At 39.1% G+C, this 15632-nt stretch overlaps 1 protein-coding gene across 3 annotated transcripts in view; it reads left to right on the top strand.

Moving 5' to 3' along the window:
• The window catches only part of usp47 (ubiquitin specific peptidase 47), a 183224-nt gene extending 168964 nt beyond the window's left edge, over window positions 1–14260 (top strand). For all 3 annotated transcript variants that reach the window (XM_043705674.1, XM_043705672.1, XM_043705673.1), the window contains 6 exons: window positions 800–915; window positions 5175–5293; window positions 9238–9368; window positions 11991–12038; window positions 12523–12653; window positions 13747–14260. In XM_043705674.1, coding sequence (XP_043561609.1) covers window positions 800–915; window positions 5175–5293; window positions 9238–9368; window positions 11991–12038; window positions 12523–12653; window positions 13747–13921 — 720 coding nt within the window. In that variant the 3' untranslated portion in view covers window positions 13922–14260. The remainder of the gene's footprint in view (window positions 1–799; window positions 916–5174; window positions 5294–9237; window positions 9369–11990; window positions 12039–12522; window positions 12654–13746) is intronic.
• The last annotated feature ends 1372 nt before the right edge of the window (window positions 14261–15632 follow it).

Genomic DNA, 15632 nt, shown 5'->3' with positions numbered 1-15632 from the left:
CCAATTTTGGTGTCATCTGCAAACTTACTAACTGTACCTCTTATGCTCACTTCCAAATCATTTATGTAAATGACAAAAAGTAGAGGACGCAGCACCGATCCTTGTGGCACTCCACTGGTCACAGGCCTCTAGTCTGAAAAACAACCCTCCATCACCACCACCCTCTGTCTTCTACCTTTGAGCCAGTTCCGTATCCAAATGGCTAGTTCTCCCTGTATTCCATGAGATCTAACCTTGCTAATCAGTCTCCCATGGGAAACCTTGTCGAATGCCTTACTGAAGTCCATGTAGATCACATCTACTGCTCTGCCCTCATCAATCTTCTTTGTTATTACTACAAAAAACTCGATCAAGTTTGTGAGACATGATTTCCCACGCACAAAGCCATGTTGACTATCCCTAATCAGTCCTTGCCTTTCCAAATACATGTACATCCTGTCCCTCAGGATTCTTCATGCAGAAGATAGGATGATGGTAGAGGATAAGGGCTGAATGATAGGTGGACATAGAACACAGAGAGAGAGCAGAACAGTTGGATAGGCAAAGGAGTGGGTAACGATCAGCCTAGGAGAATGAATACATGTTAATGGAAACTATTAGTGGCTAACAATGGGTAGAGTATAGCGACAAATTCAATTGTATTTGGTGACCTTGAAAAAATTTTGTAATAACCTGAAATATTTAATCAGGAAAAAACTGAGATTTGTATATTTTTGGGCTTCAATAAAATTCCAATGCCAGAATTATGTTTGAATAAAAGACTTCTAATCATTATATTCTATGTGATCTTGTATTGCAGCCCTGTAAATTTCTGCTCGATGCTGTGTTTGCGAAAGGAATGACGGTGCGCCAATCAAAGGAGGAACTCCTTCCTCAGCTGAGAGAACAGTGTGGGTTAGATCTTTGTATTGACAGGTACGAATTACCATTGATCTACGTTGTAATAATCTGCAGGAGCCAGATGCCTATTAGCATTTGTTCGTAGAGTAACTAACACCTGGTCAGAGGAGATGACAACATGAGTGAAAGCCATTTGATCCATTTTGTCTTTTTCAGCATATGTATCATATTCTTTTGGTCTTCTGGGTTTACATATAGTCTTGAACTATCTGAATTCTATAGTAAAACTCTATAGATACTAGCAGAGGTAAGATTTCTATCTAATCTAGCAAAGAAAATGAAGTAGGCATGAAAGATTTCAAATCCCTTTTGTCATTTCTGGTTGGGTGTGGAGATATGTACAACTGACTAGATTGATAATGATAAATGATCCAGAAGAGAAATTCATTAAATAGTAATTTAAATATAACTAACCTGAATTTCAAATGTTATCACTGAACGATTGTGAGCACAATAAAACAATTCCTTAAAGGACTGTCCCTTATTTTGTTAAAATAGTAGTTGGAATTATTGTGGAAGAACACAAGTTGAATCAGTGTTGGCCTTAAAATTAACAGTTTGCCCATGTCATCCTGCACCAATAAGAGCATCTTTGCTTACTGTTGCCAAATTTTGTATCAGTCGCTAACATTTCATAGATTGAAAGGAAATTTTCATTACTTGTTGGGTAACTTGATGGGCCTGCTGGCAGAAATCAGGAATATATTTGCTCTTCTATAAATAAAAATTAGCTTTATTGTATATTTCCTCTGCCTTTCAAATTCCATTTTTCTTCTACATCATGTGCAGATTTGATTCATCTTTAACAGAGGAACAATCTTCATTGTGTGGGAAACGTCACCTGAGACACACTTTCTTTAAGCTCTATCAGTCTCTCTTGTATTTAACTGCATTGAATCTCTGCCACAGGGTTGAAGAAAGATGAGCTGGAGTCTTTCAATTCTGTGACCACAGATTTTGCAAGTGTTTGTCTTCCACGCTCAGCATTATATTTCTAGAATTTCTTTTTGTTTTCACATTACACAAGATGCCTTTTGTGAATGCAAACATCAGTAAATACTTTTAAAAATAAAATTATTCTTTCACAAGTTGCAAATGTCACTAACTAGGATAACATTTATTGCCCATCCTCAGTTGGCCCTTGAAAAAATGATTTCACTGCTTTGAAACGTTACAGTCCATGTGGTGTTGGTGCATTTTCATTGCTAATAAGGCAGAAGTTCCAGGAATTTCTTCCAATGAAAGTGAAGGAGTAGCAATATAGTTCCAAGTTGGCATGATGTTTGACTTTGAGGGGAACCTGCAAGAGATGATATTTCCATGCATCTGCTGCCGTCATCTTTCTCTGTGATTACGAGTGATGCAGAAAATTGGGTAATCATTGGTGAATGTCCCACTTCTGACATTATGATGGAAGAAGGTCATTGACTCAGCTGAAGCTGGTTGGGTCTAGAACACTACTTTGAGAGATGTTCTGGAATTGAGTTGATTGCCCTCCAACAGCTATGTTCCTTCATGTTTGGTCCAAGGAAGTATTTGTTTCCATTTTATCTTACCTTCTCTTGCACCATTTCTCCTGAAGAGGTATGATGCAGCTTGGTCAAACAATTGCCACTTTGATAGCAGGCTCCTTCACTCATTAATGTCTACTGCTATGCTTAAAGGGAATTTTGAGTTTCTTAACATTTTCTTTCACCTCCCCTGGAATTCTGGTAATGTGAGAATTGAGAATACTGATCTGTTGGGAGCAGAAAGTGCAAAGTGATTCATTTTGGAAGGTCAAATTTGACTGTAGATTACAAGGTTAAATGCAGCATTCTTGACAGTGTGGAGGAACAGAGGGATCTTGCAATCCATGTCCATAGATCCCTCAAAGTTGCCAGTCAAGTTGATAGGGTTGTTAAAAAGGCATATGGTGTATTGGCTTCCATTAGCAGGGGGATTGAGTTTGAGCCACGAGGTTATGCTGCAGCTCTATAAGGCCCCTCTGGTTTGACCATGCTTGAAATATTGTTTGGTTCTGGTCGGCTGTGATAGGAAAGATGTGAAAGCTTCAGAGGGGGTGCAGAGGAGATTTACCAGGATGCTGCCTGGACTGGAGGGCATGCCTTATGAAGAAAGGTTGGAGGAGTTACAGCTTTTCTTATTGGAGTGACAAAGGATGAGCGGTGACTTGATAGACGTGTACAAGATGATGAGAGGAGGCATATATGAGTGGATAGCCAGAGACTTTTTCCCATGGTGGAAATAGCTATCACGAAGGGGCATAATTTTAAGGTGCTTGGAGGAAGGTTATGGGGAGATGTCAGAAGTAATTCTTTACACAGTGTGATGGGTGCGTGGAATGCATTGCCAGGAGTGGTGGTAGAGTCAGATACATTCAGGACATTTCATCAACTCTTGGATAGGCACATGGATGATAGTAAAGTTAAGGGTATGTAGGTTAGTTTGATCTAAGAGTAGGATAAAATGTCAGCACGAAATTGAGGGCAGAAGGGCCTGGCCTGTCCTATGTTCTATGATACGTATTGGCCATTGAAATGGTGTATGTCTTATTGAAATGGGTTCTGCAGGAGATTTGTCTGAATTCGTGTGGAGATGACTTCAAGAAGAAGGGTAAGGTTTGTTTGACAGTCCTCCCATTGAATCTGTAGAATGCAGCAGAGGCTTTGCTGAAGGAATTTCCCTACCAGTTTTATACACACTTGTTGCATAGTTAATTTCTCTTTCCTCTACCCCTGCTCTCCTCACCAACTTGATATGTCAATTAAAACTCCACAATTGTAAAGGAACTGTTAGGTCTGATCTTAGATCTTCAACAAATTGACAAGGCTGTATAATGCATGTTTTGCACAGTTTATGATGGAGCCTTGGGTAGTGTTGTCAAACAGAGACCTAGAGGTTTAGTTCTTTGAAAGTTGTGTCGCATGCTTGCTTTCATTACTCGGACGTTTGAATTTAGGAGTTGGGACGTCATGTTCAGGTTGTCACGACTCGGGTGAGGCCACTTTACAAGTACTGTGTGTGGTTCTGGTCACTGCTTTACGAAGGAGATTAGTAAATAGGAGGGGGGTTCAGAAAAGGTTTACTAGAATGTTGATGGGACTGGAGGGTTTGAGTTATAAGGAGAGGCTGGATTAGCTGGGACTTCTTTCATTGGAGCATAGGAGGTTGAAGGTGACCTTGTAAAATCATGAGGACCATAGATAAGATGAATAGCAAAGGTATTTTCTCTAAGGTTGGAGAGTTCAAAACTAGAGGGCATATTTTTAAAGTGAGAGGAAAAGATTTAAAAAGGATCCGAGGGGCAACCTTTTCAGTCAGAGCACTGCATATATGGAATGAACCGCCACAGAAAGTGGTAGATGAAGTACAGTTACAGCATTTATAAGACATTTGGACAGGTACATAAACAGGAAGGGTTTAGAGGGATATGGGGCAAACGCAGGGAAGTGAGACTAGTTTAGTTGGGAAACTTGGTCAGCATGGACAAGTAGGATTGAAAGGTCTGTTTCCATGCTGTATGACTCTGATTCTAACCAGTGCAGAGTTTTCTACTGATTTCCATTTACCTCAATTTTGCTTGGGCTCCTTAATGCCATTCTTGCTCACATGCAGCTTTGATTAGTTTCATTCCCACAGTGAATCAGTGTTGTCATGTGTCTGTGACCTGGGAAGGAAAATCATAAAGGAAAATAGGGCAGCCAATTTCCGTAAGCAGAAGTTTAATAAGTGATCAGATAAACTGTTTATAGTGATGTTGATTGAGCAACAAATATTAGCCCATGCTGCGGGGGATATTGTTTCTACTCCTCTTTAAAATGGTGCCCTGGAGTCTTTTAAACCCACAAAAGATGATAGGGCCTTGATTTATTGAAAGGTGACACTTTTGACAGTACAGCACACTCAGTTTTGGACTAAAAATGTCAGCTTAGGTTATATACTTCAGTTTCAGGATTGATTCAAACCTGAAAGTATTAGCCATTGAAACTTGACTGACATAATTACAGAGATTATTGCAAGCAACCTTACGATGATTTGAATAAATTATATGGGAACAAAGTGGTTCTCTTTTTTTTTGTTAAATATTATATGCCTCTAAGTTGTTAATAACTAATGCAAAATTCATTGAAAAACACTGAGCTAGTCAGACCAAGCTGTTCATTTTCAGGCTGCCTTCGTAATACTACATTGTCAATACATTAACGCAATATAACTTGACTTTAAAAATAAAAAGCTTCCCTTCGCTGATAATCTCTATTGTGTTTTAATAGGTTTAGACTGAGGAAGAAAACCTGGAAAAATCCTGGGACAATTTTTTTGGACTATCATATCTATGAGGAAGATATCAACATATCCACTAACTGGGAGGTTTTCCTTGAGGCACTTAATGGTAATGCTGCTTCAACAAGAATTTTTATATAAAACAGTATTATTGTTTTTTTAAAAAAAATCCCCAGGTGCTTCATAGAAACATTAATGAACAAAATTTAACACTGCGCCACTTAATGAGAAATTAGATCATAGGATCACAGAAGTAGCTCTTAAAGAATTTTGTAATTAAGTAGAGAGGTGGAAGAATTTCAGGAAGAAATTTTAGAGCTTATTCTTTCAACAACTGAAAGCACTGCACTGATGGCAGCACAATGTAAATCGGGGTGCATAAAAATTGGAGGAGTGCAAATATTTCAATTGGATGTATGGTTGAAAGAGCTTACAAAGGTGGGGAGTATTGAGGCAGTAGAGAGATTTGATACGTGTTAGAACTTAAAGTCAGGTTTGTGGCATCTGGAAGTCAGTGAGGAAGGCTTTAGACATAAGCACGAGATGATAATGGACATGATTCGAAGATGCCGGTGTTGGACTGGGGTGTACAAAGTTAAAAATCACACAATACAATCACCTGATGAAGGAGCGTCGCTCCGAAAGCTAGTGTGCTTCCAATTAAACCTGTTGGACTATAACCTGGTGTTGTGTGATTTTTAACTATGATAATGGAGTAATTGATGCACGTTAGGATGGAAGCAGCAGAACTTTGGTGCAAGTGATAAATGGGAAACTGCCAGGAAAGCATTGGAATAGTTGTCTTGAAGTGACTGAGGCATGGTTTAGGGTTTCAGTCGCAGGTGAGTTGAGGCAAAAGTGGACAATGTTACTGATGTGGGCACAGACAATCCTGGTGCTAGAGAGGATATAGGGAACTCAGTTCATGATCATGTAACATGCCATATTACAGAAAGTCAGGTCCAACCTCAGTCCGTGGAGAGAACTGTAGTTAGTAGATCGAAAACCATTTATATGGGGTACAGAAGTCAATAGATTTGGTCCTCCTAATATTTTGATCATTTCCTAAAATAATTTGAAACAATGATGAAACATGACAATAAGAGTTTGTTGGTTAGATAATCAGTAAACGTTTTGTCTACCTTTCAGAATCTACTGCATTAACCCTAGTATCTTGGGAAAATTATGGGTACCATAAGCTGGAGGAGGTTACGAAGATGAAGAGTAGTAAACTTTTGTTGGGATTTAAATATCAGAATAGGAATTCTTCAACTTCAGGCTTTGAGGGACCTGACCTCCTCAGGTTGACATGAACAGGGGTGTTGGTGATCAGGGTTACCTTGCAAAGAAATTTGTAATTAGAATTAGAATCCCTACAGTGTAGAAACAGGCCCTTTGGCCCAACAAGTCCACAGTGACCCTTTTGAAGAGTAACCCACCCAGACACATTCCCCTACTCTGTATTTGTCCCCGACTAATGCACCTAACCTTCACATCCCAGAACACTATGGGCAATTTAGAATGGCCAATTCACCTAACCTGCACATCTTTGGATTGTGTGAGGAAACCAGAGCACCCGGAGGTAACTCATGCAGACAGGGAGAATGTGCAAACTCCACGCAGACAGTCGCCTGAGGCTAGAATTGAACCCAGGTCCCTGGTGTTGTGAGGCAGCAATGCTAACCACTGAGCCATTGTGCTGCTCTATTTCTGCAGGCCATTGGCCTATTTAATTTTATGGGCAGTTATAATTAATGTTCTGCATTTTTAGACACTTAGTTTTGTCTGTGCTTCACATCTGGTCTGGGTTTGAATTACTTTGGTTTTTAATTTCATCTCTCTGTGTTGACATTGCAAATGTTGCTTGTTTTGCTTGTCGATGTGCTCAAACCTCAGCGTAACCTTCAGGTGAAGAAGTAATTGATAGCATCTGTGCATTACATAATGGGATCTTTTTAATCTCAATTCATTTTGGAGATGCGTATGTTTACTGCCTTTTATATTCCACCCAAGTTAGCTGTGAATCACCTTGAACTGCTGTAGTCATTATGGTGAAGATGCTCCTGAAGTATCGTTAGGGAGATACTTCATGTAAGGGTGATGAGAGCCATCATATGCCCAATTGAGTCTACTTCCTTGTTCAGTATGATCATGTGGGCAGAACAGTGGCTCAGTGGTTAGCACTGCTGCCTCACTGTGCCAGGGACCTGGGTTCGATTCCAGCCTCAGGTGACTGTGTGTGTGAAGTTTGCATATTCTCCCATGTCTGTGAGGGTTTCCTCCCACTGTCCAAAATGTGAGAAACAAAGCTCACTCACTTCAATAATTTCAGTCCGAGACAAGATCAGAAGCAATCAGTATGTTTATTATACGCTTGCAAGCGTGGTGCCTGAAGGCACCCAGAGTTTAGCAAGTACATATCTTATATAGGAGTCACTACTCCCAACCCGGTGCCCATTACTATTGTTTATCTCTTGTCTTATCCGGTCTTGTGCATAACAAAGTACAAGTTTTACTCGGCAATTTCACCACATCCTGCTGTGGCCCATTGTTAGGTATATCCTTCTTCACGATTATCTACTTCCTCCACCTGTTCCATTTCCTCCCTTTCCCCCCTTTCCCCAACCATATTGATCCCTATGACCTTTTAATTGGGGTTTGTTTTTGTGTTTTTGCAAAAGTGGGAAACAGATGCTTATAACTACTGCTTGTACAAGCATATCTGGCTTAATCTACATCCTCACAGCACCTTATCTATTTGTCTATCATTGTTTGCAGGCACGTTTCATTCTTGTATGCACATTTTAGCTAATACAAAAACAATTATACATTTCCTCCACATAGTTTTCATTCTTGTTGACTCAGCTCTTGGTTGAAACAATTATACACTGGTGTGAGTGCATTTACCTTGCATAAATAATTATGATTGCAGAAGTAACACTACTTTACCTATATCCCACAAAAAGATATGCAGGTTAGGTGAATTAACCATGCTAAAATGCCCATAGTGTTCAGGGATGTGTAGGTTAGGTGCATTAGTCAGGGGAAATGTAGAGCAATAGGGTAGGGGAAATGGGTCTGGGTGGGCTACTCTTTGGAGAGTTGGTGTGGGCTTGTTGGGCCAGGTAACCTGTTTCCACGCTGTAGGGCTTCTATGATTCTATGATATGATTGATCTTGTTAGTCTCAATTCCATACATGCCATGTGAAATGTGATTCCCGGGGAGGTCTTTCCCAAACTTTGATATATGCAGTGAATGTGATCCATAACTGTGCATCCGTGTCTGCCTGGGTTTCCTCTGGGTGCTCCGTTTTCCTCCCACAATCCAAAGATGTGCAGGTTAGGTAAATTGGCTATATTAAATTGCACATAGTGTTCAGGGATGTGTAGGTTAGGTGTATTAGTCTCAGGTAAATCTAGGGGAATGGGTCTGGGTGGGTTACTCTTCGGAGGGTCGGTATGGACTTGGGCCAAAGGGACTGTTTCCACACTGTAGGGATTCTATATAACCTAGTGAATGAATTGTAAATATTTTCAGTGTGAAGAAATTTCTGCTAATTTCAGTCCAAAATGCTTTGACTACTTACTAATATTTGATTTTTTTGACTTGGATAATTTTTTATCTGACTTGGGGAAAAGAAAGTTGTTCTGTCTCTCATTGACTCTTGGGGAAGTGGAAGTAGGTTGCCTTCTTAAAACATTGCTATGCTTGTACAAATAGTGCTCAGATAGTGGTGGTAGGGAGGGAATTTTTTATTTTTGATAGGGTGAAGGAATGGTGCTGTATAACTTGGCCAAGATAAATAATCTATAGGGAAGGCTTGGAGGTGCCTATGTTTCTACTAATTTGCTTTTTGTATCCTCCTCAGTGAGTTGTCGGGCTGGAAGATGATGTATTAAACTTGGAGAGTAGCGACATTGTTTCTCTTAGAATATAATACACTCACAGTGATCCAATGGTGAATAAGAGTGCAGTGGAAAGAAGATGCACTGAAGAGTGATAAACAAGTGCTGTTGGAAATTCTGTTATGTTCTTTTGGTCTAACCCTCAGAGCCTGAGAAGATGAAGTCCCTGTCACAGTTGGCAGTTTTGACCAGACGGTGGAGGCCGTCCTGCATGAAGCTGGACCCCTTTCAAGAAATTGTCTTGGAGAGCAGTAGTGTTGAGGAGCTGAAAGAGAAGGTTTGTCACTTAACAAAAGAAATCTGATGAGATGTTTCATTAGACACTCAGATATTTTCCAACTGCAGAGCTCCTTTGATAATGAGCCAAATCTTGTTTGAAGAATAGCAGTTAATGATGCATGCTGTTTTTAATTTGTAGGTTGATCAGTGTGTTTAGATGGTCAAGCGATATGCCACATGTTGCAAATCCTCAGAGCTAACTGGCTGATTTACACCACTCCTCTGTTAAGTTTACACAAATGGAACTTGCTCAATTATCAATTTAAATCCCCATTAAACATGCTGCAGAAAATTAGTGCTTCTGATTAACAGTGCAAGTAACATTTTAATTCCATGATGTTCTTGTTAAAGCAATGCTAATTATCCTCTGGCCTACAAAGATAATTTAACTGATCAATCTCATTTCCATCAGATAGTTAATAGCGATTTAAAAGATTTTACAACTTGTTTTACTTCCCCCTTTGTCTCTTTTTAGTCTGTCAATCTAATTGTTTTTTTTCCTCCTCTTACTACTTTTTCTTGATCTGATTTGACCCTAATTAATCCTGTCATTTCTTTCTCACTCCTTTATTCTCATTGGCTAAAGATTGTCCCTCACCAAGCTTCATTTTCAGTTCATGTTCCTACCAAATTATGCCATATATTGTTTCATTCTTACATTGTGCAAATTGCTGAATGAAGTATACAATGAATGAAGTTTACCTTTAAGGTAAGCCTAATGTCCTTTTATAGGAAAGGAAACTTTCATCCTTAGGGATGGCAAAAACTGGCTGAGACCGCAACACCCTCATCCCATAAATAAATATTTAATAAATTAATTGGTGCAGAAGGTTATAAATCTTGGTTATGACAATCAGAACTTGATATTGGAGTAGGGATAAATGTAACAACTCCCTCTAACATAGCAAAACAATATCAAAGCCCATAGATACTTTTGCTTTCATACATGAAGGCAAGTCCATTGAATCTCTACATTTGTCCTGAGTTTATTTCAACAATATTTTTATAAGTGACAAAATAAGGAGAGAAAAATAGAGGCCGTAGAGCTGCATTGAGCGTGGGTGTGGGATAAAGGACAGGGGAGTGGCCAATGTAATGACTGCATTTACAAAGTGGTCATTTTGATGGCTTTTAGCCATTTTAGCATCCATGGTAAGAAAGATTTTACAGATTAAAATTTGCTACATATGTCACCTTGTATGTCCAGATAAGGAAAACATAGTTAAGTTAACATGAATTTCAAAGGTGCTTGACAAATCTAGTACCATTACTTATGGTGATAATAGATATGGGCGATGAGGGAAATGGATTGGATATAGTTACATGAAAGTTAGGAAAGATCAAGGCTTAGGCAAATGAGTGCTAAGATTTCCATAAGTTTGCATAATTTAAACCTTCACTGACATTAAGACAATGTTTTGTCATTCTCCAAAAAGAAATGTGAAGACAAAGTAAAATTGCAATTCGAGGAAGTTATTGAACTACTCTTAAAAAGAAAATGATGACTATTTCAAAAAGTTAAAATTTTAAAATCGATTGCTATTTCTAAGAGCCAGCACAGACATGTTGAACCAAATGTAGAAAGTATAGGGAAATTGAATTAAGTGGGGTACTTAAGAGATCTGCATTGAGTGCACAGAGCTAGATGATTGACATCTGAGGTGCGTGTCACAAAGCCAGTCCCTTTTTTGTCTAAAAGCGGTTCCTTGGCTCAAGGATACTCTGTCCTTGATGTTTTTCAGGAGGGTAATAAACCAGGCCGGGCTCCAATCAGTCTGGTTTGGTACAGTGATTAAAGGGCATTGAGAGGCCTTTTTGTTTATATGTAAACAGATGAGACTTCAGGCCAAAGTGGTCATGTTTTAGAAGTGACCTTATAAAGAAAAGGGAGTGGTCAGCTCTCCAGCTGAGCTGAGCAGTTTAGTTCAGTCCAGAACTGGTTGGGAATTTAACGGTGAGCTGTGTGGAAACACACTCTTCTGCCCTTCTAACATCAACCGGTAAGCATGTGATCCTTTTTTGTGTTTTAAAGAGAGTTTGCTTATTGGAACTGTTGTGTATATTCAGAACAACATACTGAAGTCTAGTTTGGATAGACTGAGTTCTGTAGGCATTCTTTATTCTGTTCTTAGTGTTTCATATTGTGAATAAATGTTTTGTCTGTTTTAAACCTGGTAGTCAACCTCGCTAACTTAATCTGGGTAATTTTCACTGTACGCTTACTGAAACAAATTGCAAAGATATGTTCTGGGCTGCCTGCTAAAGAATGTTTTGAGTGGTCTGGCCTAGTCCATAGCACGTGAAATTGAGAGATTCTGGAATTGATGTTCACTTTGAGCTGTCAATTATGGCCACTGCTGCTCCAAAGTAATCAGGCAAATTATAGGTCCAAATTACTAAAAGAGGAAAAAAAAGTTTCAGGTTGCAACTGTACCGTTTAACAACTATTGCTTTTCAAGTGATGATAACTGATACTGGTTTGGCATTTAAATATGATGCCCAGTTGGCAAAGATAATCACATTGAAAGTTGATCAGGCCAGTTGTGGGATAAATGTTTTGTAGTAATCATGCATATGGTAAGAACTTTTTGTCTGATCTTTTGTATTTTTTGTTTAACAGTTACATGCAATCAGTGAAATTCCCATTGATAGCATAGAATTTGCTAAGGTGAGTAGTTTAAAAAGAATGGCTCAAAGTAATCATTCAGTTTGTCTGAACACAATAAAAACGACATGACATTCTACAATTAAAAGTGTGGAAACAGGCATACAGCCAACAGGTCTTTGCTGGCTTGATCCTCTTTCCACTCTTCTCTCTCATTCTTACACTGTATCATATTTTAATGCACTAGTAGATCGATCTGTAATCTCTTGAGTTATTCCACTCTGCAAAGTCATACAAGAGGTGTTGACATGTTGCTTTTTTGTGGAAAAGTGAGACACAAATCTTTAGTAAATACTTCCCCTCCCTTTTCCCCTATTTTATGTCCCTCACTTCCCAAACCCTAGTCTTCTGCAATAGTATGCTTCTTCCAGAAATAGCACTTTTGTGATTCAGTGGTTTAATTTAATTACTTTTATTAGCATTAAGGGAGCTTAAATGCACATCACTGATCATTTATTAACAGCACTTCATATTATGTATTGTGCAGGGCCGGGGAACATTCCCATGTGATATTTCAGTACTGGAAATTCACCAGGACTTAGACTGGAATCCTAAAGTCTCAACTCTGAATGTTTGGCCACTTTATATCTGTGATGATGGAGCAGTCATCTTTTACAGGTAAATGGGTTCACTAAACTGAGCAGGGCATTATAACATCTTATTTTAGTAACTGCAGTGCAGTTATAACTAATCTGTTGGAATAGTCCTTATCTGGAAGTACACAAGACTTGCTTCTGTATAGAGAGTTTGCAATCTCAATGTCTTAAAACACTTTTAAGAACTTTTGAAATGTCACCGGTTACAATGTTGAAAATGCAGCAAACAATTTGCACTTAGCAAGTCCTTCTCAAACAGCAATATAATAAAGACCAAGCAGTCAGTTTCAGTGACATCGAGAACTTCCTGCTTTGCTTTGGCATGATACTGTGGGATCTTTTACATCCACCTGAGAGGGAAAACAATGTCTCAGTTTAATGTATCCAAATGACATTTCCAATGTTTCAACGCTCGCTCTGGACTGCACAGGAATGACGCCCTGGATTTTTGTACTCATGATTTAGGAGTGGGACTTCAACTCACAGCTTCCTTTGAATTTGAATTGGAATGTATTGGAGAATCTCCATAGAAGGTTTTGAGATTAGATTAGATTAGATTCCCTACAGGCCCTTTGGCCCAACAAGTCCACACTGACTCTCCAAAGAGTAACCCACCCAGACCCATTTCCCTCTGACTAAAGCACCTAACACTATGGGCAATTTCGAATGGCCAGTTCACCTGACCGGCACATCTTTGGACTGTGGGAGGAAACTGGAGCACCCGGAAGAAACCCACGCAGACACTGGGAGAATGTGCAAACACCACACAGACACTTGCCTGAGGCAGGAATTGAACCAGAGTCTCTGGTGCTGTGAGGCAGCAGTCTAACCACTGAGCCACCGTGAAGTTGCTTTATCTGGTTTAGGTTTAATTGTTCATTATATTAATACCAGATCAAATGTTGTGTTTGGCTTCAGCTATGTAGAAACAGACCTGCTATAAATGTTTTAATGTATTACTTTTAAAAGGCAATTTCATTGCAGTAGGCAAAACTATGTCAGGATATCATCCTGACGTATGCCTTACTTTTAACCAAGAAGCTCAAGGTGCATCGTTCTAAATAAAAGTGTATTCCTGGCAGCTTTCTAGTTAGCTTTTCTGCACTCCTTTGCAGGGACAAGTCAGAGGCTCAGATGGAGATGACTGAAGAGCAACGCAACGGGCTACTGAAGAAAGAAAGCAGCCGGCTTCAAAAATCAGGCCACCGGGTGAATTACTCACCTCGCAAAGAGAAAGCACTGAAGATCTATCTGGATGGCGGCCCCAGCAAAGACTCAAGCCAAGACTGAGACTTGGCCCTCCCTGGTCAGGTCATCCCTGGAACCGAAATCTGATTCACCACTGCTGTGTAGAACTCCTGTGGCTGTCCCATTTATCATTAGGTGTACCTAATGACACCAGCACTGATTGGCCACCAATCAGAAGCCCAGTGCCCCGTTGGGGATCACTGTCTGACTTTGAATCATGTCGTGCACTATAGTCTATTGTACTGTAAAGTTAAAAGGGAAGTGCAAAAAAATGGGGTTAAAATGATTGAAGATAATGTGGACTCTGCACATATTCGCTGGAAATACTAGACCCCTCTGCCTAAAGAGGATTTTGTAGCTGAATAAAAGCTGTGCACAGTCCTCAGAATTTGTCATTTATTTTATTCATAAGTGTGCACCTACGTTATAAATTTTTAAAAATACATATTCTATATGGGTTAGGGAAGGGAGGTATTGATGGTTGATTAATGGCGATGGAGTACCATCAGCAGTGTAGAAAGAGGTGATTCTTCATTATAAATCGAATGAACAAATATTATCGGCAACTTTTACCTGGCCTGGAATTCTATGCGTGGGTTTTATAAATCTGCACTCACTCATTTTGTTTGTAGTGACTATGATGGGTTTACTTTTGTCTCCCAGGTTGTAGATTTTGAGGTTCCAGCCCTTGTATTGTTTCTGTGAATGTACAGGCATCGACATAAACTGCAGATTGACATAAGTTAACTGAATCTTGGCTGAAGATGCCTCTGGCATCTAGGAGTATGTGGATGCACATGTGGACATGGCAGACATGACACAAGCCACATGCAAACAAAACATGTACACCACATGTCCAGGTACACATTTCATGTACGTACACCATGCAAATGCTGCACACAAGGTATAGTATTAGAGGGCTACTTGAACTGTTGCGTTTTTAGGTGCTTTCTTTCTTTCTCATCTGTTCAGTTGGTATTTGGGTATTAATAATTTTCATGCCTTTGCTCAAACTTTGTTTTTTACCAACCTTCGAGGCACCTAATTTCTAATTATGTGTAATATAATTTGTGATCCTGTATCAAAGATTAATTATTTTGTGAATCTTGTTCCATGAAGAAGCAAGGAATGATTTTAATTTTCTGCTGTATTTAATTGACTTAAGAGGTAGTTCATCTGAAGTGTGAATTTATTTTCAACAATTCAAAAGAAAACACTTAGGATGATGAGCTTGTTTCATGGCTAGATTCACTTTACACACTTAACTGAAGAGCATTAGGAATTGGAAACTTTAACTGCTGCATAATCTCCATCGCCATTTCTCCCTCCTCTGATTTCCCAAGTGGTCTCAATTTTTAATGAGACAGTTTTCTTTTTGGTTAAAGTATTTTTTCATGGCCAATGCTGTTCACAATTGAGTAACATGCCAATAAAACATTTATTCATTCTATTTGGATTCTGAGGTTTACATTTTATGTAGGCAACTTTGAACTGCCTTTTACTGAGAGGTTATTCGTTTGCTAGTATTTGGATGTTGTGAAAAAGTCTCTATAATCATTACTCTAATACGAGTAAGTATTGGACTTTGAACAGAGTTTGGGATTTTGTAACTGCAACACCAAGCATCTTACCACATAATTGTAAATGCACCAAGTAATTACAGCTTGGATAAAAAGTGATGCATTAAATCACTTTTTATAAAACACTAGTCAGGCCTTGTCTTTAATTCTGGGCAATATATTTTAAGGAGGAA

Source organism: Chiloscyllium plagiosum, chromosome 16, assembly GCF_004010195.1.
Source record: "Chiloscyllium plagiosum isolate BGI_BamShark_2017 chromosome 16, ASM401019v2, whole genome shotgun sequence".
Taxonomy (NCBI): Eukaryota; Metazoa; Chordata; class Chondrichthyes; order Orectolobiformes; family Hemiscylliidae; genus Chiloscyllium; species Chiloscyllium plagiosum.
This window is presented reverse-complemented; position numbering and strand designations above follow the sequence as displayed.